This window comes from Oryx dammah, unplaced genomic scaffold, assembly GCF_014754425.2.
Source record: "Oryx dammah isolate SB20612 unplaced genomic scaffold, SCBI_Odam_1.1 HiC_scaffold_10, whole genome shotgun sequence".
NCBI lineage: Eukaryota > Metazoa > Chordata > Mammalia > Artiodactyla > Bovidae > Oryx > Oryx dammah.
In genome coordinates, this window is record NW_024070194.1 from 21,163,316 (window position 1) to 21,188,222 (window position 24,907).

The window sequence follows — 24,907 nt, forward strand, 5'->3', positions numbered from 1 at the left end:
AGAGGATGAGATGGCTGGATGGCATCACTGACTCGATGGACGTGAGTCTGAGTGAACTCCGGGAGTTGGTGATGGACAGGGAGGCCTGGCGTGCTGCGATTCATGGGGTCGCAAAGAGTCGGACACAACTGAGCGACTGAACTGAACTGAACTATACACAAGGATGTTAAGTTTCCAACGCTTTCAGTAAATTTTGTAAGGAGCAAAGCCACCAGGTTTTGGTTCAAATCCTGACTCTGCTAGGGGTTAGAATCAAATGAGTTGTATGTAATGTTCTTAGATCACTCCCAGCACATAGTACGTGCTCAATCAATGTTAATGGTTTCAGAGTCCCTTTCAGTTGATGTCAGTATTCAATTTCTGTCAACTGATACGCTGTCAGCAGTACCTGAAAGCCATTTGGGGTGGGGAGGAATGGGTGAGGGAAATGAAAGTCAAGTCAAGAAGGGCCTCAGGTGTCGTACTAGCATTCGAACCTGGTTATGGAGACACAGGACATCACCGGTCTCTGAGCTAGAGCCTCAGAAAAATACTCATCTGCCCTCCCAGGCAACAGCACCCCAAAGAGATAAGAAAGGGCCACGTGACCTACTTAGGCTCCACCCTCCTCTCTGAGAAGGGGGTTAAGCCAAGGTTGTCCGAGTCACATTAAGGTCTAACTGTGAAAGACCAGAGGGTAAAAAGAAAAAAGAACTTCCATCCAGTAGGACAAAGTTGGGAGATTTTACCATGTGCTTTTAAGTGAATTTTAATATATGCAGTAATCTCTAAACTGTAAGTCTCCTCCCCGAAAACAAAATAAATCAAAAACTATGACTTCAAACCTGAGTTTTCCAAATGTATGACAAGCTTATTAAACTAAAAACTGGTGTTAGGAGGGCTCATCTGCCTTGAGCACCTCACAAGCTCATGGAAGAGATGGGTACAAAAATAAGAAATAATAGAGTACTTTGTGCTGAGATAGTCTTCTATCAATCCACAGGGAAGGACAGCTCAGATTAGAGAATGTCTCTTAGTGCTGCCTAGAATGGGGGCAAAGAAGTCTTCCTGGAAGAGGTGAGAACTGAAGAACCAGGCAAAGGGGAGAAGGCTGTTCTGGGGAGAGAACAACGTGTGCAAAGACTCAGTAAGCAGCCACCAAATCCAGTAATAAAGTTAAACAGAAAGAAGAAAGGATAGAAGGCAGAAAGGATAGAAGGAAGGTAAGTTGAAAAAAAGTTTAAGAGAAGCAAGAAAGGTCAATTGTGTCATAGGCTGCAAAGGGCAGCAGGTAATTTCAGAATCCAGACACACACACATACACAGATACAGGGGAGACCAGTGGATTCACAAAACAGATTTCAATTCACAGCTTCTTTGCACTGGCTGTGTGGCCTTGGGTACTCACTTCTGAGTCTCAGTTCTTTTATCTGGGATCACGGTAACCACTGCCTCACTTCAGGGTTGCTAGGAGGACTCTAAACAGTAAACAATAAAGCAGCTGTTGTGTACTCAGCACTCACTACCCACAAGCACTCTGCATGTGCTTCACACGCACTGAATTACTTGATCCACACATCAGCCTTATGAAGTTATTATCCTTGTCTTACAGCTGCATAAACGGAGGCTCAAAGTGGCTATGGAGCACATTCAAGGTCACAAGCTAGGAGGAGGTAAAGCAAGGAGAGGCATCCAGTCTGGCTGCAGGAAGCAATTAAGGACCAACCAAGCACAAGCCTGGAATAGAAAATAACTCAAGAGCCAGTTGACTGAGGTAGGGTGGGAGACCCCCTCTGTCCAGTGCTGACCTCCCACCAAATAACCATGGAACTATTCAGAGGTCAGTCAAGCACCCCCAGGGAAGATCCCTTTCACAGATCTCTCGGGTGCCAGACTCCAAAGCTACCCACACTTACTCCCTAACAAGGAGCAAGGGGACCCCAACATGTTGCGGATGGGGTGATGGACACAATTTCAGCACCAAATACTGCTGTTGCTCAGCTCTTTTGCAACACCCAGATGAAAATTACCTGTCCTTTTTAAAGATTTTATTAATACATTAATATTGGATGTTACCATCACTATAAGGGTTTTATTATCACAATGCCATTCAATACATGTGAGGGCTTACTGTGTGCCAGGCACCAGGCAAAACAACTTACGCAGGTTACAGCCTTAAACATTCACAGCAGCCCTAGGAAGCAGGTAGGATTTATGATCCTCACCTTTTAGAGATGAAAAGTTCCAAGGTGATACATGTGAGCCCCCAGATACAGCCCCAGGCAACCAGCAGATATTTTCAGAAAAGGTCTACTTGTGGTACAAACCCCAACTACTTCCCCAAGATCAGAATGTCCATCACATTGTCCACTTGGCCCCAGTCCTAGGATCCAAACCTGGCCCCCATCTTGAGAAAACGGAGAACTGCCCCCACAGACCCTCCAAGGTCTCCCCTTAAGGCTGCCCCCAAGCAGCCCCTCACCTGGGTTGAGCAGCACCCAAGGGCCCCTCACCTGGACGGCCAGTCCATCTCCTCTCTTGGGGTTTCGAGGCCGAGGCTGTTTATTTCGCTTCATCCTGTCCTGGCACTTGGTGCAGCACTGTGTACAAGATGGCTTAATAAGGCAGCCAAGGCCCCTGGGGCCTGAACACCTGAGCAGAGCACCAGCAGGATTGGCTTGCTAATTGCCAATGTCTCACCATGGTGACTTGCACCCAGGCTGTTCTATTCTAGCCTAGTGGTGCCTAAACAGTTTCTTGTGCTCCACTCCAACTCTGGGCCAGACTATTCCTGAGCTTGCTTTTGAGTTACTAAGGCTTCCCAGGTGGCTCAGTGGTAAAGGAGCTGCCTGCCGACGCAGGAGACGCAGGTTCACTCCCTGGGTTGGGAAGATCCCCTGGAGAAGGAAATGGAAACCCACTCCTGTACTCTTGCTTGGAAAATCACATGGACAGAGTTGCCAGGTGGGTGACAATAAGAGGGTCGCAAGAGTCAGACACAACTCAGCAGCAAACTTAACTGAGATATTCAACTGATGCACAGGGGCATCCCTCTTTCCTCTAAAGGAACCTGCTGCTAAGTCACTTCAGTCATGTCCAACTCTGAGGACAGCAGCCCACCAGGCTCCCCCCTCCCTGGGATTCTCCAGGCAAGAACACTGGAGTGGGTTGCCATTTCCTTCTCCAATGCATGAAAGTGAAGTCACTCAGTGTGTCCAACTCTCAGCAACCCCATGGACACAGGAGCAGTCCATGGGATTTGCCAGGCAAGAATACTGGAGTGGGTTGCCATTGCCTTCTCCCTAAAGGAACCATATGACCAATATTAACCTCTGGAAAGCTACTAGAATCTTCATCAGGACCGTTTCATTGACCAAAGGCTAGAGGTATTGACACAGAATTATGACATGATGGACTCTGGGCTTTAGGACATGTGGCTGGGTGGACTCAGGTGACTTACTGAAGGGAGTTGCAACGTTAAGCAAGAAACACAGTCCACCCAAAGAACTGGGGGGCCACAGGCAGCTGGATCACTCCCAAAGAGTCTCCCCTCACTGGAGCCAACTCCCCTCACTGACCATGGCTCAGTTATGACATGACAACTTAGGAGCAGTGGAACAAAGTGCAGCCTACAAAGGGACAAGGAACTGGATAGTCAGCCCTGGGATTTTTGACTCATCTCAACCAGCTAGCCAAAAGCTGTGAGAAATAACCTGGACATGACTGCTCCAGACATCAAGGCTTTCAATGAACTTGTTATTTACTTGGGGAAACAAGGTTTAGAAATCCATTCACTATCCAGATCGGTCCTTGGATGGGCATCGAGTAATTCTCAGGCTCCACTTTAGAGTTAATGCATCAGAAGCCCTAGCGGTAGGGCTTGTTCTCCACTGAACAAGCCTTACAGGGGATGCTGATACATTGGAGTTTGGGGACCATGGTACTAGACTTGGGGGTCACCTGTGGTACTTAAAAGGCTTCCCAGGTGGCTCAGAATCCACCTTCAATGCAGAAGACATTCCCCTGGGTTGGGAAGATCCCCTGGAGAAGGAAATGGCAACCACTCCAGTATTTTTGCCTGGAAGATCCCATGACAGAGAAGCCTGGTGGGCTACAGTCCATAGGAGGGCAAATGAGTCGGACACAGCTGTAGCAACTTAGCATGCATGTGCAGCTCAGCTCGCATGCACATGAAACTTCTGCACTGGACTCGAAGGTGGGTTATTTCAACCATCCACCTTTCTACTTTCCCTCACATGCCCCACCCATTTGATCTGCAAAAAGAACAAAAGGGACACCAGATTGTTAGAGAAATACTGACTTTAATTCAACATAAAGTAAACTCTAGGCATCTGTCATCTTTCAGCCTAAAAATTAGCAAAACTGTTGAAACAAGGCACAATTTTTCCCCATACTTGTTATGTGGCTCCAGTTACAAAAAAAAAAAAAAAATGAAAATGTTTAAACAAAAATAGAAGTCTGAGATTAAAAAAAAAAAGTGTATAAAAAAACCTCCCACAAAACCTGTCAACATTGTTCCTTATTCTACAAAATAGCACCAGTAAGAGTAAAAGGTGTTAAAAACCATTACGACAGCATTTCTGAAATGCAGCTTGTCTGACCTCCCACTCCCCCCCCCGCAAAAAAAAAGATTTATCATGGAATAAAAAAGGACTTTAAAATCTCAGGAGGGAGAGAGGGTTGAGCTTTTATTGCAGTTTTCCCCCTGCAGTCTCTTAGAGAAGGGGAAAGTGCGAGAACTGTGCTTCTGCCCCTGGCTGAGAAGATGGGGTGTTATACTGGGGACCTGTGCCTGCAGAGTAGCCTGAAGGCGTGCGGGGTGGGGTAGGGGGAGGGTCTTAAGTAAGCTTCTTCCTCCTCTCCTCTCACATGGGTATAAAGGGGAAAGACAGTGAGAAGTCATACCTGTCTATACCAATATATGGCAGCTTATAACCCAGCCCACCCCTTCCTGAGTTTCCAGAGGGTTCTATTGCAGTCACTGGGAGGGATTTAGCTAAGGGTAGCCCTGCCCTTGGATTTATGGGAAAAACATAGCCCTGAATGTGATGATGATGTCATCCCTGCTGAAATCATCATCCTTGTGGAAAATACTCTAAATGGGCCAGAGATACCAGCCCTTTACACTGAGGTGGGGGCGGGGTTGGGGGCAGGTGGGGGATGACGACGTGCCAGGGAAAACTCGAGACAGACATGGACATCATGTCCTCTTATGCTAGCCCTAGAAAAAACCATACTGGGCCCTTCAAAGGTCCCTTAGCTATCTGTCTACCTCTGCACACTCCTGGTAACAAGGAGCCGCAGACATTTTAAAAAATTAAAGTCTTGCAATAACTGTCTTGGGTGATTTTTCAGCATTAACCTGAGTCTTGGAGAGCTGTCGGCACTGTGGTTTTGGTATCTTAGCCATCGTTTCTCTGAGCGGTAAACCCAGAAAGGAGGGGAAAAAAAGCCATCTTACTATCTATTTCAAGTTTTAAAGTTTTAGGAGAAGATAAAATGAGCACCGTGTCTGGCCGCTCCGAGCGGCCAGGTCTGTATTGTGCACAAGGAGGTGGCACCTCTGGGTCCCCCGGCCAGGAAGGGGACAGGCAGCTCTGCTCCCAACGAGGTACTCGGCGCAACCCCGCAAGCACAGCTGGGCCGGCAAGGGCAGAGCCGGGCTGCACCTGCTGGGTTGTGGCTCTGCCCACACGCCCTGGTGCCTGGGGGACTATTCACAGGCAAAGTAGTCCTTCAGGGGGGCGAAGAGGTGTCGGATGACAGGCACGCTCCAGGACCTCCCAAGCAGCTTCTGACGGGCCACACGGCCCATGTTGGAGACGTCTGTGTAGTGTACAGGGAAGCCGAAGATCCTGGGTGGGGGAGGGTACCAGAGTGAAAAGACAGGGAGTCAGATGCGCCCCCACCAGCGTGCTTAGCACCGCTGGGAGACTCCTGGCTGAGGCAGCCCATGTAGCTCTGCTCTTCCTACCCTTTGACCCGTCCCTTCCGCCAGGCCTCTTGACCCCAAGGTCAAGTCCACCAGTTCTTCAGCTCACAGGTGCCTGTCACGAGGGCATGGTCCCTCCCTTGAGGGCACCTGTCTTGTGCACGGCCCCACGCTTGCACTATACTGCTGCCACATGGTGCTTGCTGGACTTTTCTTGCATGAATGACTGAATGAATGCCAAGATGGCCAGCCAGTCAGCAGACAAGTACCTATCTTCACATCACAAAAGGCTAGAAAGTTATGCCATCGCCGCACTAAGGAATAGGGACACTCACAAAGCAGATCTTATTTCCAATCATCAGATGCTCCGGTAATTGACCATGAGTAAACTGAAGCATCCTGCGTTTTCTTTCCCTCTTCAAAGCAAATTGCTGGATCAAGGCCCAAGCTGGACTTAAATGGCAGATGGCAACGAAATATACCAACAGCCTCCTGAGTGGCATTCTACCACAGGAGAAGAGGTACAGGTCTGGAAAGAGGCTACAGATACACTGGACCTCACTCTTTCCCAGGTTTACAGTCCATACTACGAATTGAACCAAGAAATACATCCAGTTATAGAACTAAACTATCTGGAGTGAAAATACTCTATCGAAATAACCCTAAGACACTGCCAAAAATGTAAAGAGGAATGTTCACAACCCTTACTACAGTCTCATCACAATAACAAAATAAAATGAGAAAAAAAAAGTTAAATGCAGAACAGGAGAAATTAAATCAAAGAGTTGGTTCTTCAAAACAGATAAAATCCCGACTTAGCCAAATAAATGGATAAGGGAGAGGACAGACTTTGGCTAAGGAGTTTTGGAATAAGCAACTCAGCAGGAGGAATCCTGAGAAAGAAGCAACGGCTTGCCAGTAGAGTTTCCTTTAGCTGGATCCTCACACATCCTAGGGTCCCAGCATGTCAGGGCAGGCAAATGCCAAGGAGACACAGCCAGGTGAGACAGATGTACTGTCTTATGGCCTCAGGTTTCAGATTCCTCACCACCACAGCCCGTTTGCCATTTCTGGAAGGAAATAAGCACCAACTGGAAAGGTTACTCCCAGCCCTGCTAATGTAGAAGGTCAGCGAGACTACGTGGAACATGCTGCTGGCCTTAACCACGGTTTCTACCCCTTTTCTCTCTGTCTGCTTGATTCCCCTTTCCACGAACAGCCTTGCTCACCTTTCTAGCTCAGTGCACCACAAAACATCTTCTTTGCCATTCATGACAACAGGGAAAAGTTGGTTTTTCCCCTGTCTGATCGAGTTCGACTTGGTGGTTATTGTCTGTACTTTCTTTAACTGGAGAACAAAATGACATCATGGAGTGAGCACAGAATGAACGGTTCTGGGTCAAGGCTCAGAAGCACCTAAGGAAGGTGGAGGAGGGAGGGCAGGTTGGGGAGAGAGGGTGGCAGGGCCAGGCTCGGAGAGGGAATGAGAAAAGGAGAGATGGAAGGACACACTCTGTGCTTCCCACAAAAGCCAAGAAGTTAATGAGCAGGAAGGACCAGCCTCAGAGAGAACAAGAGATAAACAAAAAAGTGTCCATGAATGAGATCAGATGGGCGTCATTGATGAAGCAAGATTAAGCAAAAGGAAAAGTTCCCCCAGATTATAGAGGATGGTCAAGCAGGGTTTGAATGTAACTTAGCTTAATGGAAGCTTTGAAAATTAAGTTTCTGGAGATACTAATATGACTTATAACTTAATAGCAGATTTTTTTTTTTTTTGCAAAAGTGTAGTCATTTCTCACTTGGGAGTCTCCAAGGAGCATGCATTCACAATGGGAAAGTCTAGTTGCCGTCTCTCATTTTTGTTTATCAAGAACCTCTCCTACTCTGTATTTGAAGATGGGATAGAACTGTGTGGGGAAGGAAGCCCAGCACCAGGGAGTCGTGTAGGGGGAGGACACCAAGGTTTAGTCCCATTGAAAGGTCGCCAAGTGGTGGGCCAGGCACAGAGCACTGCTTACCTTTGCTGTCCTATTGAACTCCAGGCAGTCCTGCAGCTCGAGTTTATCATTCTTGGATGCTATCACAGGCCTGGGAACATCCAAAACCCATTACTTTCTACTGCTTGGGAAAGGGCCTTGGCTCGGTGCTTCCCAGGGTGGGAGTGAGAGCCCAAGCTGCAAAACGTGCTCTGGCCGAGAACTTGCTACAGAAATATGATAAAAATGGCCCAGGCATGAGCACAAGCCTGGGGGTCAAGTCAGGGACAGGCTAGCTGCTTGGGGCAGGAAGCCCTCCGTGCAGTGGTGAATGGTCCCCCTACCCAAATGGTAACAGTAGCCCAAGCTCCTTCTCTGAGGAGAGCAGGATGGTGAAGCACATGGTTAAAGGGGTCAGGAGACACTTCAGTCTCAGCCCCACTGCTCACTGGCTGAATGAGTGACCCTGAGCAAATTCTGCCATCTCTGAGCGTCAGGAGCCTGGAGTTAAGTCTTTGTGGGTCTACTCTCTACAAGTAGCACATCAAACCCATGATTGGGTAGCTTACTGCTGGAATGCAGCCTCAGGAGGCTTTAACAGTGGGGTCCAGGTAAGGACAGTAGTTAAGGGATTCACATTAAGGGCTACAATTCCCCTCGTAACTTTCACCATTGAAACCTGCAAATGCAGAGAGAGGCAAACAGATGCTTGAGAAGCAGAATGGATAGAACTTTAGATACTGAAGTGGTTAAGCAGGTCCAAAGCAGAAAACTAGGAAGAGGTCTGAATGCACAGGGTTGATGACCACCACAGCATCCCTGGGTAAGGAACTCAGAGGCCCAAAAGAAATCAGATGTCAGATTGGACATGGTGCCCACAAGAGGAGCCACTGAACACAAAATACCGCACTGACCTCACCCTCTCTCCATTCCCAACTCTTCCATGGACTAGGGGAGCTAAGGGTTCACAGCCCTGCCCTACATTCTGTTGATTCTAGGACTGAAATCTTAAAAACCAAGGTGTTTAGTCTAAGGGCTAGATTTGGTCTGTGACCTATGGTTGATGTAGAGTCACAGATCCTAAGATCCCAACTGCAGCAGCTCACTTCTCATCCCAACTCAGACAAAGTTCTGCAAATCCCAGGATCTAGAATCTGATCCCTCTGTGCAATTCCACAGGACACCTTCCTGGAGCCACCACGCTCATTGTCTTCAGTGCATATGGATGGTACCTCTTGGTACCAACACAAGCACAGAGCTGTCCTCCCCTGAACCACATCTGAGCTGCCTCCCCACTTCTGTTCTCATCTCATAATAGTCTATTCTTCCACCAGAAATCCCAGAGAACCAGAAACACATCTCATGCATGAAAAACTCACCTGAACTCCCTGAGCCAGAGTACATTTAACTGTTGCCATGACCACAGGCCTCATGTAATTTGGCCCACTTCATGCTCCTCTCCCTGACTCCTAGAATACTGTTCTTGGAGCTGCACTGCGAACACCCTGTGACTGTGACCCCTGACCTTTTCACTCTGAACTTCATGCCTCTGCTCCTTCTCTTCTGGTCCTGCTGGGATAAGAAGCCTCCCCATCAACTTTATCTGTCTTCCCTGTGCCTACCCCACTGGCAGGGTCAGCTCTGTTAGAGCCAAGACTGGCATTGTCACAGCACAACTGGCAGCAGGGACCGCAGCGTCTGGCAGGGTGAGAGCTAAGGAGTGGAATGAAGAAGCAGTTCCAGACGTGGACACTGCTCCATCTGACAGGCAGATTAGCCAAATGAAAATTCCAAGCTATTCCAGTACCTTCTCACCTCTGTCCACACTTTGCTAAATGCCTGAAAGTTATGCTTCCAACACTTCCTTTTAAAGAATCTTTTTTTGAAGCTAACTCATTTGCAAGTCCTATTATCATCACATTTGGTATCTTAATTAGCAGGTTGTTCTCCCTGAAGCCACATGAAAGAGATAATTAATCGTCAGTTATACCCCTTATTTTTTGGCTTTCAACATGACAGGACTAATGAAAAGCTGGGTAAAGAACTCAGTTAAGAAAATCCAAAGACAGGCTTTGGGCTACTGATGGTTATCTCAGCTCTGCCACCTGATTGGTCACCTCAGGCCTGGTCCAGGGATCATCACTTCATCCAGGAGGTAAGGAGACTGGGAAAGTTCATTTCCCAATGGACCACAACAAGGAGGTGGAGAAGCATCAGTGTCCCTGGCTGCAACAAAGCCTGCTCCAGTGCATAGTACCAGGTTTAAGCACCAGGTCCATGGGCAGAGCAAGAGTAAAGTATATTGTGGAATCCTGGCCTGAGTCTCAGGCAGTTGCTGTACAGCCTAACAAGCTTCAACCATAACACTAAGGGTTGGTCTGAAGCAGAGGGTGAGGCCTTTCTCAGCAGAGCAGCTCTTTATACAAGGTTCCAGTGTGTCTCTCTCAAGGTTCCAGTGTGTCTCTCTCCTAAGAGTTGGTGGTTATGGCTCACACCATTCTATTTAACTTGGCTGTTACCGGTCCCACCGGGAGCCCCTTGTTACCTGTTCATCCCGGGCAGGTTGCCCCAGAAGTATCGGGCTCTGTGAGCAGCAGACACTTTGATGGCATCAATCATCACTGGGTTACACTGTGGGGAGAGAGCAGGGCAGCTGCTGGGAGCCCAGGGCAGAATGCAGTTGGCACTGGTGACATGGCTGTCCCTGACTATGTGGGAGGAATGACTCCTGCCAGGCAAGGGACTGACCAATTCCCCTCAAGAGTCTGTCTGAAGGACCAAGCCTGTGTCTCTCTGTTAATGGTGGGGAAAGAGACCAGATCAGACTTGCTGCTTTAAGAGGCGGTGTTCCCTGGGCATGTCAGATCATTACAGAAGCTTCGGGTACGGGTGGGAAAGGCAGCTCAAAACTGAAACCCAGCAAAACGAATGAGGTCCTAGTTATGGAAATGCAGTGCTGGCAAAATCTGACTTCTGTCACTGACTTGCCAATGTCCACAAGGCATGAGGAATGGACCAACCGGTTCCAGAACCTCCCTAGCAGAACAGAGGCTTTAAAGTCGTGGGGAAGTAAGTGTACATGTGTGTGTGTATATATGTACTCAGTCATGTCTGACTCTTTGTGGCCCCATGGACTCTAGCCTGCCAGGCACCTCTGTACATGGAATTTTCCAAGCAAGAATACTGGAGTGGGTTGCCATTTTCTCAAGAAGATCTTCCTGACCCAGGGATCAAAACCTTCTGCACGGGCAGGCAGATTCTTTACCACTAGCACAACTTGGGAAGCCCTTATATACATACATACAGATATATATTATATATAGTATCTACAACAAGGCTTGATGCATACTAAGCAGTAGCTAATTATCTTTCTTATGGTCCCTAAAGCAGAAGTTCTGAGCATAAGGGTGAGAAAAATTCAAGTAAAAAGTGTCTGGTGCGCTCTCATGGTGCTTCCAAAAGTATGCCAGTTTCATCATCTTGACTTCAGTGGGTTTGGGGTGAGGTGAGAGATCAAACATTTCCCACATACTCTCACAACTAGCCATGCCCTCCATGGGGTACCATCAATCCCAACCCTGGAAATTACCCTCACCCCAAGTGCCAGCGGGGCCTTCCTGTTTGTGTTACGCTGAGAATCAAGACTCCAGATGTCCTCACCTCCAAAAACCGAGAGATGTCCCGCTTGTCGCCAACCTTCATGGCCACCACGTTCTCAAACATCCAGAAGAAAGGCCGGTCTTCACCCTCCTTGGGGCGAGTGTAATTCAGCAGGTGGTAGAACTCAAAGAAGAGCCGGCCTGTGCCCTCTGAGCCCACGAAAGACAATGGCAAAGCCAGGTTCAAACCCTTCAGCCCGCTCTTCCATATTGAGACCAATGTATTCCCAAGGACTAGCTATGCTGATGACTTACTGTCCCCTCTCCCTGCCGCCCTCTAGAAAGACAGGCATCAGCCATGCGAGATTCATTCTTATCTCTGGAAACTGAGCAGTCACAGTGAGGCATGAACAGAGCTAACAAGTACAGTTGGCCAGAAGCTGACAGCTCCTTCTCAGGGCACTCTTCCTGGCCAGCAGTCAGGGGACATAGGGTCTCTTGGGGTCTATGTGAGAAGGGATGCTTACCATACAGGCCTTTCCTGGCAGGGTTCACATTGGAGAGATCATTGCATGGACTTCCACCAATCACCAAGTCAAATGGGCCCCATTCTTCAATCTGCAGGAGAAAAACAGTCAGGGCTGGGGCTGGGAATGGAGAGATGAACAGCCTGGATTCCAGGTAACTAGCTAGAAGAAAACAAACTTCCAAGTCTTGCTTGGTCATTTAAATTTCCCAACTTCACTTTTGACCCAAGAAATCCAAAAGCTCAGGCTTCTCTGAGATTGATTTACATATGAAGGATTTTCAAGTTGTAAGCTTAACACTACAGCTCCATGTGACCAAAGCTGTTCTTCGGCCACAACCCTGGGCAGGTATAAGGTGACCAATTGGTTGTAAGGATATATGAGGTTCAGGGAGGAGAGGAAGGGGGTGTTGCCCTCACGTTTTTCTTTGTGATATTCCTGACGTCATTCACATATTTGATGTTGCCCTCGTGCTTAACGGTGCCAACGGCAATGGACTCTTCACACACTTCAGAGGCCACGTATTTCTCCACTTTGATGCCCAGTTCTTTGAGGACCAAGTACCCTATGGGGGGGTGGGGAGGGTGAGGTTGTCAAAGGGAAGAGAAAATGCATCAGGATTGTCCTGCCCAGGGCCCATCCTTCCAGTGATTGCCTGGAAGCCATCTCCTTACAATCTTTAGAACTCAGACCAGAGACATAAGGATCATGGCAGTCCTCGGGAACCCGTGCTGACAGCAATGAAACTGGGCCCCCCAGACACTCTGCTGTGTCTACTGGCAGTTATGTACCAAAACTGACTAGTGCATAGCCAATGCCCAGCACCAGCCACTCCAGGACAATCAAATACATTTCTGGAAAGCCATAGTGAGAATAAGCCATTGTACAAACACAAATAGTTTTTTAGAACCTACTTTCCCCAAAGGGAGGGGAAAACAAGCCACTGGTGATGACCTGGGAGTCTTTTAAAGCTTTCATTATTTTTGGCAGGCGGACACTGGTGAACAAAAATACATATTAATACAAGTGATGCTAAATGCACAGCAACTCATTCCCACCGCTTCCTATTCTGGTAAAAGGAAAATGTTCCTAACAATATATTATAGGGGAATTCTGAGAAATGAATCAGGCAAAGCCCCCAGAGGCAACACACGTTGGCTATGCTAATTCTGTACATGGGAAACCTGAGGGAAATGGGAAGGAACCAAGCCTCGAGATACTGGGTGATGAGTTCAGAATTAATCTCCAGCGTATCTATGATATGAAACAGAAAATAATTTCCCAAGACTCCTACACATAAAAAATAAAATCCATGCCTTTAAAGGAGGACCAGGTGGGTGAAACGATGTAAAGGTTCAAGGAGAGAAACAAGAACCAACGGATTTCTCAGAACAGGTGACCAATGGGTAATCCCAGGGGTCTTTCCTAACATTGAAATCAGATACCTGAAGCAGGTAAGCATCCCTAAGTGAGCTCTAAACTCACCTGTTGCAATTCCATCAAACAGTGACAAGACTCGAATAGGCCGCCTTCGGTTTGCAGGAATCGCAGGGTATAACTTGGGGGCTTCCTGACAGGTTAATAAAAAAAGAGGTCATAGAGGTGAAGATGCAGAGGTGGGGCTGGCCTTCATGAGGGGCAACAAGCCATGTGTTTTAACCTTTCTGAGCTGGCATGCCCTGAGGAGCTTCAGCACAGATGACCCTTCTACCCTTAGGACATGGAACAATGAGACTTTGACACTACTCCAGACATGTATTCCTCCATAAACAACAGCATGCAGCCCAGGAAAAGCCACTTTCAGCCAGACCTGAGAATAAGTCAAAGGCTTCCCTCCCCCTGCAGTTCTACTACTAAAACTAAGACTGGGTCAGTTTCATCTTATTTCTTCAGCAGGCCCTTGAAATCCCAAGCCAAGAAGGCGGGGAGGGGAGAACCCCAGAGCCGCCTGGGTCTCCAGCCTGAGGCTCTCAGATGCTCCTTTGGACAGCGGAGCTTTGTTTGGCAGAGTGGGGCAGATGCCAAGCTTACGTATTCGAGCCCGGGGTCGCTGGTGAAGAAGGCCTGCAGGCGCACGCTCCAGTCCTTGCGGCGCCGCAGGATGCCGTGGCAACGCTGCGGAAGACACATGTAGCAACTCCAGGGCTCCTGCAGCTTGGCCTCCGCCGCTGTGCCTGCACCCACCAGTGCCTCCAGGCACTCCACGCAGAAGCACCTGTGCCAGGCAGCCGGGGGGAGGGTGCCTGTCATCCCACAGTGCTCCTGTGAACCCACCCTCCCCATGGAGATGGCTCGTGCTGGCTGAAACCTTCTCAGGCTCCTAGCTGCCCCTCCCCATGGGCGGGAAGGCCTGTGTTTGGGGAACACCAACCTCTTCCTTGGGGACCCATGCCATCCCCAGAATTGGCTGAGCTCTGGGGGTGATGGATCCTCCGCTCTCATGCCCTGAGCCTGTCCGTACATCCTAGTGCTACTGTAGGGATGTACAAGCACTTCAGGGACAGGCGCCCACAGAATAATTCTGGCTCTGTGCCCTGGCTCCCGCTCAGCGAGGAGCCAGTGCCCAGGCCTGGAACCCGTCCGGGGAGCCCTGCGGCTCACCGGCAGCAGCTCGTGTTGCTGCACAGGAGCAGCTCACGGCCCTCGCAGCACACGGTGCAGTACGACTGGTAGCCGTCGTCGTCGTACATGTAGAAGAGCTCGAGGAAGCGGTCCTGGCAGCAGAGAGAGACGCCTGTGAAGTCGGAGGCTGGGCACAGCCAGCCAAGTCCAGCAGGCCCGCCGGCCCTCAGATGCAGCCACACAACAGGTCGCTAGTGGCTTGGTGCTCTTTACAGGGACAACTGGCCTGGGTCTGCAGGCCAGCACCCCTGGGAGGGAAGGGTAGGGTGATCAGCTCCCCTAGGACCTTTCCTGCTGCCTACACTCGGGAGCCTTTTTTTGAGGAAGTACGGGAAGTCACAGAGCAGGCAAGGGGCGGGAAAGTTCAGGGTGGGGATTGGACTTACCCGGCATGTCTGGCAGAGCCCACCCTCAAACAGAGGATGGAAGGACACAGGGTTTTTCCTACCACAGGACAAACAGCTATCTGTAAGAAAGACAAGGCCGCTGCTAAAGCCTTGGGTGTCACTGCGCTTTACTCCATGCTAGGATGATGTAACAATTTTGTCTCTGGAACCATCCTCGATCCCACATGGAGAGGGCTAAATCAACACCTCCAAGCAGAAGGTCCCACAAGACAGGTAAAGGACTGGCCCAAAAGGAAGACACGGGGCTTGGGGCAGGTGGGGGTGGGGGGTGGACCTGGGTGTGCAGAGGGGCAAAGAACAAGTAGCTGCACCAGCAGAGGCATATGCTTGGAGAGTCTGGCATGAAAGTCTTTAAAGACTCTTCACAGACCGGGACTTCTGAGGGATCTGTGGTCATGCCAATCTGCCGGTTGTCAAGGACAGGACTTGACTGTGCCCAGTCCTACACACAGCCTATCATCTGTGATTTCAAGAGCCGGGGCCCTTTTCCTATTAGGCTTTCCTGCCTCATGCCCCATCAGCGGGTCTTACAGATCTGACCAAGTGGGCTGGGCCTATCGAATACCAAGGACCCTCACCCCACGCCCCTCCAGGAAGCAGACAGATGGCCGAAGGAGTCTTTAGGGCTGGAGAAGATCATGGGTCCAGGTCCCGAGGATTGTCAGGGTCTGCTGTGCCGTTTTCTGACCCTGAAGTGACTAGCCACTTCATATGCTGACTAAAGGACATGGGGGTGAGGATGCAATAGACAGCCTTCCTCACACATTCCGAGGTCCAATAGAAGTGTACTGGGTTCCCAGCCAAGGCAAAGGAACCAGAGCTGGTTTGAGAATGACAGTCTTCCACCTCTGAGCCAGCAGGCTAACGAGGCCACAGATCGTGGTTTCAAGTTTGTGACTCTCCCAGCCCAAGTGTCATTTCCTTACTGTCCCCAAGCATCCTTCCTGATCACCGACCTTAGGAATCATCCTCAGTGAAAATCAGGCAACTCAATTCTAAGTAGCACCTGAGTAAGGTAGGTGTCAACACCTCACCCTGAGGTCAAGGCAGAGTTCGGGGCTAACCTTTGCAGGGCAGGGCAGACCAGCAGCACTGGAGCGCTAGCTGGGTGCACCACCGAGGAAAGGAAGCCAGCAAGGGAGAGGGCGTTACCTTCCAGATTGCCTTTGTTGCTGGCAACATCCGAAGCCATTTGTTCTGTTAAGAAAAGACAAGGAGATGAGAAAAGATAAGGTTAGAGAGCCTTGTGCTGGGCGTTCCTCCCTACCTGCCCACAACCAACTTAGGATGGATGGGCCCCCAGCCTCCCTGCCCCAGTCACCTCGACTCTGGTCCTCCTCTCCTCGGTCTTTGCCGTTGTTATAACAATTTGTCTTGAGGCGCTTGGGTGGGGGGCAGTAGTCAGAGGTGGCTGAGTCGTCAGCTGTGCGTCTCCGCGTCTTACTCTCTGTGAAAGGTGAGGAGAAGGCAGCCACGGCTTGGTGGGAGGAGGGTGCTGGGAGCACAGGACCCTGTGTGCTAGGCCTGGGTGCCAGCTGCATCCGGCTGTAACCGCTGAGTGTCACATGGCCCCTCTATGGACAACTTGGGTGAGGATGATGTTATCTGAAACTCACGTGCCTAACCTACGTACAGGGCCTTAAACAGCTATAGGTGCAAAAGCATCCTCTAGATCCAGCACGAGGGAAGTAGACACAGCTCAGTCTACAGATGCAACCAACTCTGCCCAAGATCTCTGATCAGCTGAAAGCCACAGGTAGCTACTGAGAACTGGCAATCTCATCAGTGTGACTGAGGGACTGTGTTTTAATTTAATTCTGATGCAAATTTTAAAACTTTTGATAGATCCCATTAACTAGCCCATTTGGAACAAGTGGGACATTGGTGAAAACACAGATCAACTGTTTGTAATGAAAACTTAGTGTCCCAATTGAGATGTTCTAAGACACTTAAAGCAAGATATTGAAAAGAGGACTATCATTTTTTTATACTAAATGCTGAAACAGATTAAGTGTATGATCAATATTAATTTAAGCTTTTTGATGTGGCTGCTAAAAAACACTGAATTATGTTAGGCAGCTACTGGTTTTATTTCTATAAATTCTATTTTTATTCAATCTACACAGTATAATCTATTAAGGGACATGGTTTAATTTGACTCTATCCCTAGGAGAGAAAATTACACAGCCATTAATATCATAAGGACACTTTAGTGAAAAAATGACATTTAACAGTGCTTAAACCATAAATATTGAGAAATGAAGGGAAAAGTAGGAATCCAACCAGTGTACAGAAAGAGCTGGAAGGACGTGCACACCCAACCAGTCACCTGGAAGGCAGTTGTGAGGGTTGGAGGGAAGGGGGAGGTGAAAGTTCAGGGTGACTTTTAAACATATTTGATTCTTTTCAGAGTACTTTTTGTGCAAACAGATTGAAAGGAAGTGCAGAGAAAAGAGTGCATAGTCAAAAGATGGTGAAGGAATACCGTGTTTCCTGGCTTCTAAGTTCCTACTGCCTGTACGACGGACCTTCGACTTATTAACCACTTTTTTGGGGGGAGGGACAAAACAGAACAGAAAACACGGCGTTAAATGGAAGGATGAGAAGACATCCTGGATTTCTGGAGAGAAACAGGAAAGCAGCTGCCTAAACACGGAGGCACTGCGATATTGGTCAACTTGAGGATGGATGGTGCCCCTTTCTAAATGGAGGTGACCTAGATTTGGGGTGTTTTGAGGGTTTTTTTTTAAGACACTTTCCTAGTTTTCTCCAATATGCAAAGCTTAATTTTTTCCCCTTAAAAAAAATAAATAAGGTGCTAGTGTACATTCCACCTTGACTCTGTTTACTGAAGCTTTCAGAACAGATTCAATCTCAATTATCTGTACTTGACCGTCTGGCAGGAAAAGTGGCCAGTGAAACTAGAAATGTTCGGGCTGTTTTTTGGGAAAAAACTAACTTAGTCAGCCAGGGATAACTGACTGCTGGAAAGCCGGGGTGAAGTGAGAGGCAGCAGGCATGACTGGGCCACGCAAGGGTGCTCTCACCAGCAGTGTGGCAGGGGTGTGGCAGGGGTGTGCCACAGGGCGTCATTCATACCTGGTTGCTTGCTGTTAGGTTTGAGACCCTCGACCCCTGTGGGCTTAAAGCCTCCATGGGCCCACTCCAACATGGGCTTCAGCTGCTCTTCCAGTGAGTCTCCAGGGCTGCTGGGGAACGTCTTGCCAGCCCGGATCCTGGCTTTCTGCCGAGACAGAGATAGAATCTGATAAATAGGCGGGGTGGGTATTTGCCTGGCTTACCCCACCCAGGGACTCCCCTTGCTGGGGCCTCACTCCCCTTCACACTGGGCCCTTTCATAGCCAGACAGCTGTCCTGAGCTGTGGTATGTGACAGGGAGGGAGGAGCAGGGACAGGCCACGAAGGAGTGTTCAGTCTCCCCTCAGAGGAACCAAATATGATCTCCTCCCTGTGGAGAACTGGAGTGGTCAGGTCAGAATTAGCTGGGCCACTCTTAGCTACAGGAGAAGTATCAGTCAGCGTTGTTTCATGGTCTCTGAGAAAGGTGTGGAGATGAAGCCTTAATGTCTAATTAAGCCTAGTGCTTGGTCTCACACATGCTGGACAGATGACACTGATCACTGCAAATCCAAGAGAAGGTAGAGGAAGGACAGAGCCTGACGGTTCCTATGGACAAGGGGAGGAAGCAGCTGACCTCAGCAGCTGCCATAATCTTGGCCTTTTGAACAAGCTCTGGAAAAGCTTGCTCACTAATGCTAATATCGCCGCTCACTAATGCTCATATTGCCTCTTACTTTCCAGGGGTCCTCCTTCCTCATTCAGAGGGCAATTCAGACAGACATCAGTGGGGCATGGGGGCAGCACTGGGAAATTATAGGTAGTCTCAAACCCCTTCCTTCCCTTCTCAGCATGGCCCTTTAGACCGCTATCTTTTAACCTCCTCCCTCTGGTTGCCCAGGTCCCCTCCAAGTCATTCTTGGCCACACTGTGGATTGAGTTGGCTTTCTGTATGTTCCTTGCTTTAATCCCATTCTTGGGGCCAGGCTAGCCACCCACTGCCAAGTTACCTCCAGAGCATGGTACATGGCCTTCCTGTAAGAGACCAGCTTATTGAAGGTCGCCAGGTTAAAGTGCTGGCTGAACAATCCCAATGCCACCAACTTATCTGCTGGAATCTAGAAGAGAAAGTTGTCATCAACATCCACCCACAGCCTATATCTGGGGTGCCATGGGTTTCTCATAAGTTTATCTCTGAGGATCAAGTTCACCGATATTTTAAGAGCAAATGACCTAAATAGTCCCTGGTGTGGCCCCCTTGCAGCTCAGTTTTACAATTTTCCATGGATGCTCCAACTTTGAAAGGGTTTGGTATATGTTCTTACCTCCTTCCTAAGCATAACAAATAGCTATGATTACTATTTACTATTTATTTCAGCCATTTATTAAGTGAGCTAAGGGATGGGATTAGAGAATAGTACACGGCACAGAGTTAAGCTCTTTTTAGTAATTATGATTTGTTGATACATGAATTCAACGGGGGCTAATGATCTAAAAGTCTCATTCCCACGTCCCCAGGTCATGCATGAACCATTCAGGCTGCCAGTGAGATGAAACCGGGCATTCAGGTTTCAGAGCTCAAGAGACATGTAATGTCTCATTCTCCCCAGTGATGGCACTAATGATCACCTCTATTTACATTTCTAAGCCTGATCACCCATAGGGGTGTCATCACCACTGATGAAAAGAAACTGCAGTTCAACCGTTGTGCATGGAAATTCAGGTGCCACCGCAAGGCCAAACTGTTTCAATACAGCCTGCAGCCTAAGCACCAGGCCCCATATTGCAATCACACCCTGTAACGCTAAGACAACAGCATCTTACTAGAATCAGATATGGTTGTGCTAAGCACATTTTATGTCTCACTCGCCAAAGAAATTACAAACCCTCCATGTTTCTTTTCATTTCATTTCACACAAGTCATTGCCCACTTTCTTGCAATTAGATGCTTCAGGGCACAGGCCCTAGATATTTGTCCTTTGGCTCCCCCTGCTGGCCAGGGAGGACCTCTACATGTGAACTTTCCCTATCAGGGAGACTCCAGGTCATACTATTGTTACCCATTGAGAACAATGTTGCTAATGGGAAAGATTCAATGAGAAAACCAGAGTTTCAACTTACTAGCTGGTTCTTCATTCTCACACCTGTCTCCATCCCTGCCAACCTGCCAACTTGTTCTTCAGCTAACCTCTGGACACACTGGATGTTCCTCCTAACCTCTGGACACACTTTAGCTCTGGATGAGCTAAAGACAACATCACAGGAAAAGTATTGTTCCTTGCGTTCTAGTCAAAACCTGGAGTCCAAGAAGATGTCTTTAAAGGTGGAAGAATCAAATAAACCTGATTCATCTCCAACACAGATTCTCAATAAGAAAGATGAGCTTTAAATGGCTAATATCAAAATCAAGAAACGCTGAAATCTCCAAAGAACTTCCCCATAACTGTCACCAAGCAACCCTGGATTCATCTCTAAGCCCAGCCAGGGATGTCCCGGCCCCCACAGCTAAATGATAAGTCAGAGACCTCCCTCCTTGCTATCTTTTTCAGGCTTCTCAAATGGAATACTTAGAGAGTATTTTCCCAGGTAGCCACTCTTGCCCCTCAGAACCTATACTGGTGACTGCCACAGAGAAATAAACCGGAGGCCAAGTGGCCATGAATCAGAGCTCTGGGCTGGTGTGAGCCCCTGGACACACAGAGTCACTGAGCCACATCCATCGCAGAGAGCAGGCTGTTATGTCAAAGGGCAACTGGAAAAGTAAGGGAAGGAAACCCTGGCTCTGTCCATAAGCCCATTAAGTAAGGCCCATGTCATCCTGGACTCACCTCAGAGAACTTGCCATCACCAAACCACTGGACCCACCGCATGCCAGACATCGCCTGCCGCTTGGAGGTGGCCTTCCAGGACACCACCATGGCAGGCCACCAGGAGAAACCCTTGATCTTTCCCCACACAAGATCTCCTATTCCAAACTCTTTCCCATCCTGCAAGAAGAAAAACCACAGGAACGAAATCACAATGAGACAGACTGGCTTGACTGAGGGAAAACCTTCCCTGTCCCACCAGCCCTGATGGGCATTGCCTTAGAGCCCAGCACAGGGCTTCCTGCAAGTGCAAAGTTCCTCAGGAAATTCCCTGCCCATCCAATACTTCCTGGTTGAAAACTCAGGAGAATTGCTTGAAAGTAAGGAGCAGAGGATGGGCAGGTTTGGTTGCATGACAAGAACACGAGCTTTTATAGGTTGGACCTACAGTATGTCACCTGTAATATCTGATCTAGTATCTGGGAAACATGTTAAACTGCAAAGTCAAAAAAAAAAAAAAAAAAAACCTGAAAACTCATAGGAAGAATCGAGTAAAATCCCTGGATATTCCCACAGGCCATCAGATGGGATAGTACAAGTCGTTAAAATGTAAAAAAAAAAAAAAAAATTGGGCCATTTGCACGTAAAAAGCTTGCCGTAAAAGGGGAGATGCCCATGGAATCATGCAAGCTATTAAAATGCATACGATCTACTCTGAAGTCATGTACTCGGAAAACAGATTTCTACACGGTATATGTACATAGAGTAACACATATGTAGCAAAGCCTGAGTGAAGCCAGCAAGCTCAACTGGTTGGTGATGAACAAAACCTGATGGAGCAGACATGAAAGTGAGACAACTTCAGTTCGTAAGTTAAAGAAGCCAATCAAAAATCGTGTGTATACACACACGTGATGAATAGAATTATGGATTATCTGTGTATATACATTTCTAAGTTCAAAGATAAAATGTTCGGAAAAACTTAGGAGGCAAACTAATCTGGTGTCTGAGTCAATGTCGAGATAAGGATACAGGAAGGGCCGCTTGACAAACGGGAAACGCACCTGGAGAATGAATCAGTTATTGTGATGAAAGTGACAAAAAGTCTTAAGTCACCCCTGGGTAACTTTTCGCTGTGTTCAGCCCTTCCCAGCGGTACCTGATACTCGGTGCTGTCTGCATCTCTGCCCTCTGCGTCCAGCTGCGAGGACTCCATGCTCTCCTGCTGGCTGTCCTGGGCCAGGCGGGTATAGGGCGTGCTGCTGCCCTGCGGCACCACATCCTCGTCTGTGAGGTCGATGGTGAGGTAGGGGCTGGCGGGGGACAGCCACGGCGTGCCTGCAGAGGATCCTGTCCTTCGCCTCAGGGACTGTGAACACAAGGACGCATAGCATGGGCCACAGCAAACCGGGGCGGAGTAGGGGGCGGGGGGGCAGTGGCCAGAGCCAGAGGTGCACCCAGCTGCTTCTCAGTCAAGCAGGAGTGAAGCAGAGTGAAGACATAAGTTAACAGAACAGAGACCAACAGGGACAGTTTTCCAGGAACAAGTAAGTGTCCCTTAAGTGGGGAGAGAAACAACTTCCAGAAGAACAAGGACAGAATTAAGGACCAAGACAGGATAACAAGTGATGCTCAGAGCGGGCTTCCTGGTGCCTAGCCCTGACGTAGGAGTTGAGAGTTGCTGTAACCCATGGGGTTGCCTCTAGAAGAGTCACTGAAGATACTAAGGAGACAGTTCTGAAATCAGTGGTTTCAGCTTATTCTTAGGAAGTGTAACGACCCAGTCCACAGGGAATTCTTGCACTTCCCACCAGGGTTCTGTCTAGGGATTAGGCCAGGAGAGAAGTCTTCAGCCTTAGGAAGAGCTTAGCCAGCTCCCAGGAGAGAAAGGAAAGGCAGGAACCTGAAAGGGAGAGGAGAGTGAAGAAAGGAAGCAGGTTATATAAATAGCAGCCACTTGGTGTGCTGTGAGGGGCAGAGTTTCCAGTTAAGAGCCTGGGCGGGAGGTAGGGATCTGAGCATCTGGGGAACCAACCCTGGTAGTTGAGAACTCCACAGGGGATTCGTCCACATGGCTGCGGCCCTGCCGGCCTCGGGTGGAACGTGGGGAGGGCCTGTGCCTCTCCCGGTTGGAGGTACTGCTGCTATTTCGGGTTCGGACCTGGAAGCAAGAGAGGATAAGCACAAGGCCTTTGGTGAATGGAGGCTGGAGGCTCAGCCAGTGGGCCCAGAGAACTAGACTTGAGAGGCCGCCTCAGGCCAACAGGAGTGAAGGCGGTGGTTGACTCTCTCTGGTCTGCTAACTTCCCACCCCTGAATTCCCTAGTGAGAGAGGAATTAGGGGGCAGTGTGGCTGGCAGGGCTGCCTGACAATCCACACCAGGTCCTACTTGGCCTCGTACAGCTGAAACTGGCACCCGCAAATTGAACTGACAAAATCCACATTTATTCCCAGACTTCTTTCCTGCAAGCATTATTACAGTTGTTGCATTCTTCAAGATAGATGTGAATTCCCTTAGGCTTTCTTCTCAAAAAGGCATGAACTTGAGTATTACAGACCGTGTTCAAATCCTGCACACAAGAGTTAATGCTTAACCATGGGTAAACTACTGGCATTTTCTGTCATCTGTGAAAACAGGACGATAGACATCATGTGCTGGATAGGATTATCAATGGCACACGCCAAGAGTCAGTCTGCTTCCTAACAGCAGGCTGGGTGACCGTGAGCAATAACTGCCTTCCCATTTCCAGACTTTTTAGTCATAGAATCCACCTACAGAAGCAACTTGGTCCCAAAGGTAACTGGCTGGCACTGGAATCATCCACCTGTAAACTATACCCCTGGGCACTTCTTAGAATGCTCCCCAGAAAAGTAGAGAACTGCCATGTGAAAACCATCTCAATCATAATTAATGAGGTTTGCTGTCATTTTCCAATTTCAGAACATTTGTTCAAAGTTCCTCCAGGGAGATCCTAGACAAGGCATTTAATGCAGGCATGTGTGCGTTTTTTAGTGCCTCAGCTCAGGGGTAGACACTTACAGCTGGGCTTTCAGACCGAGTCCTGGTTTCCCGGAAGAGCTTTGGCATCACTGGAGTGTCGGAGCCATCCCCATCTTCTCCCTCGCCATCTCCATCACCTGTCAGGTCCTTTATAAATGAAAAATTATGAATTTTAGATGTCATATAACCAAGATAGTTTAAAAATGAAGAGTCAGTCATATTGAAAACAATATTGGTCTGAGTAGACTTTAAAAGATCTGCAACCTCATATTGTTCAAAAGATTTTACAGGTATGGGCACAAAAGGCTTCATGATGCCCTTTGCATTGACACCTTTTCTTTGGTTTTCTAATTCCATTGGGGTTTCTTTCTCCTGAATTCAAAAATCATCATTTCATGGTTAGACTAACTTGCTATGCCCAGAAGGGAGACCTGGTCAGTTTCCACAATCAACAGCATCTGGGGGAAACAGGCTTGAGGAAGATGCTTCCTGACATAATGGCCAAGAAGAAATGGCACGAGTCCTGTGTCAAGGACACATCCCAAGCTGCACACTGAACTCAACAAAAACTCAGCACAAGAGTCAGAGAGGTGGGGAGCAGTCCAATGTCTGGCCAGAGTGTTAAGAACTTGACTTTTCCCTTGCCAACTAAGGTCTTGAGTGGGTCCGGTCCTCTCGTTAAAACTGGCACAATGGTTCTTCCCTTATAGCACAACAGAGTTATAGTGAGAATCAAGTAATGCATGCTTGCCAAGGCAGGGCACAGAGGAAGTTCCAAGAGATCAGAACAGCTGTTCTGAGTCTCTGTTCCAGTCCTGTCCCTACCAGGTCCCCTCAGCTCCTGATCCTCATTATCTGGGTGCCCACTTGTGGTCCTCCATGAGGACAAGACAAGCCGTATGAGGGGGAGTTTTCATTGTCTACAACTTTCAACCGTGACTCTGTCCCCAATGC

At 48.6% G+C, this 24,907-nt stretch overlaps 1 protein-coding gene across 1 annotated transcript in view; it reads right to left on the reverse strand.

The window, feature by feature from the left end:
* Positions 1 to 4,281: 4,281 nt before the first annotated feature.
* The window catches only part of DNMT3B (DNA methyltransferase 3 beta), a 34,317-nt gene continuing 13,691 nt past the window's right edge, over positions 4,282 to 24,907 (reverse strand). Inside the window, exons 4-22 of the mRNA XM_040247550.1 lie at positions 23,993 to 24,100; positions 22,987 to 23,112; positions 22,111 to 22,320; positions 20,973 to 21,131; positions 19,155 to 19,262; positions 18,166 to 18,310; positions 16,388 to 16,513; positions 16,219 to 16,263; positions 15,046 to 15,125; positions 14,639 to 14,751; positions 14,069 to 14,252; positions 13,523 to 13,607; positions 12,457 to 12,602; positions 12,038 to 12,128; positions 11,572 to 11,720; positions 10,457 to 10,542; positions 7,954 to 8,023; positions 7,162 to 7,280; positions 4,282 to 5,855 (exon numbers count right to left, since the gene is read on the reverse strand). Coding sequence (XP_040103484.1) covers positions 5,714 to 5,855; positions 7,162 to 7,280; positions 7,954 to 8,023; positions 10,457 to 10,542; positions 11,572 to 11,720; positions 12,038 to 12,128; positions 12,457 to 12,602; positions 13,523 to 13,607; positions 14,069 to 14,252; positions 14,639 to 14,751; positions 15,046 to 15,125; positions 16,219 to 16,263; positions 16,388 to 16,513; positions 18,166 to 18,310; positions 19,155 to 19,262; positions 20,973 to 21,131; positions 22,111 to 22,320; positions 22,987 to 23,112; positions 23,993 to 24,100 — 2,292 coding nt within the window. The 3' untranslated portion in view covers positions 4,282 to 5,713. The remainder of the gene's footprint in view (positions 5,856 to 7,161; positions 7,281 to 7,953; positions 8,024 to 10,456; positions 10,543 to 11,571; positions 11,721 to 12,037; positions 12,129 to 12,456; positions 12,603 to 13,522; positions 13,608 to 14,068; positions 14,253 to 14,638; positions 14,752 to 15,045; positions 15,126 to 16,218; positions 16,264 to 16,387; positions 16,514 to 18,165; positions 18,311 to 19,154; positions 19,263 to 20,972; positions 21,132 to 22,110; positions 22,321 to 22,986; positions 23,113 to 23,992; positions 24,101 to 24,907) is intronic.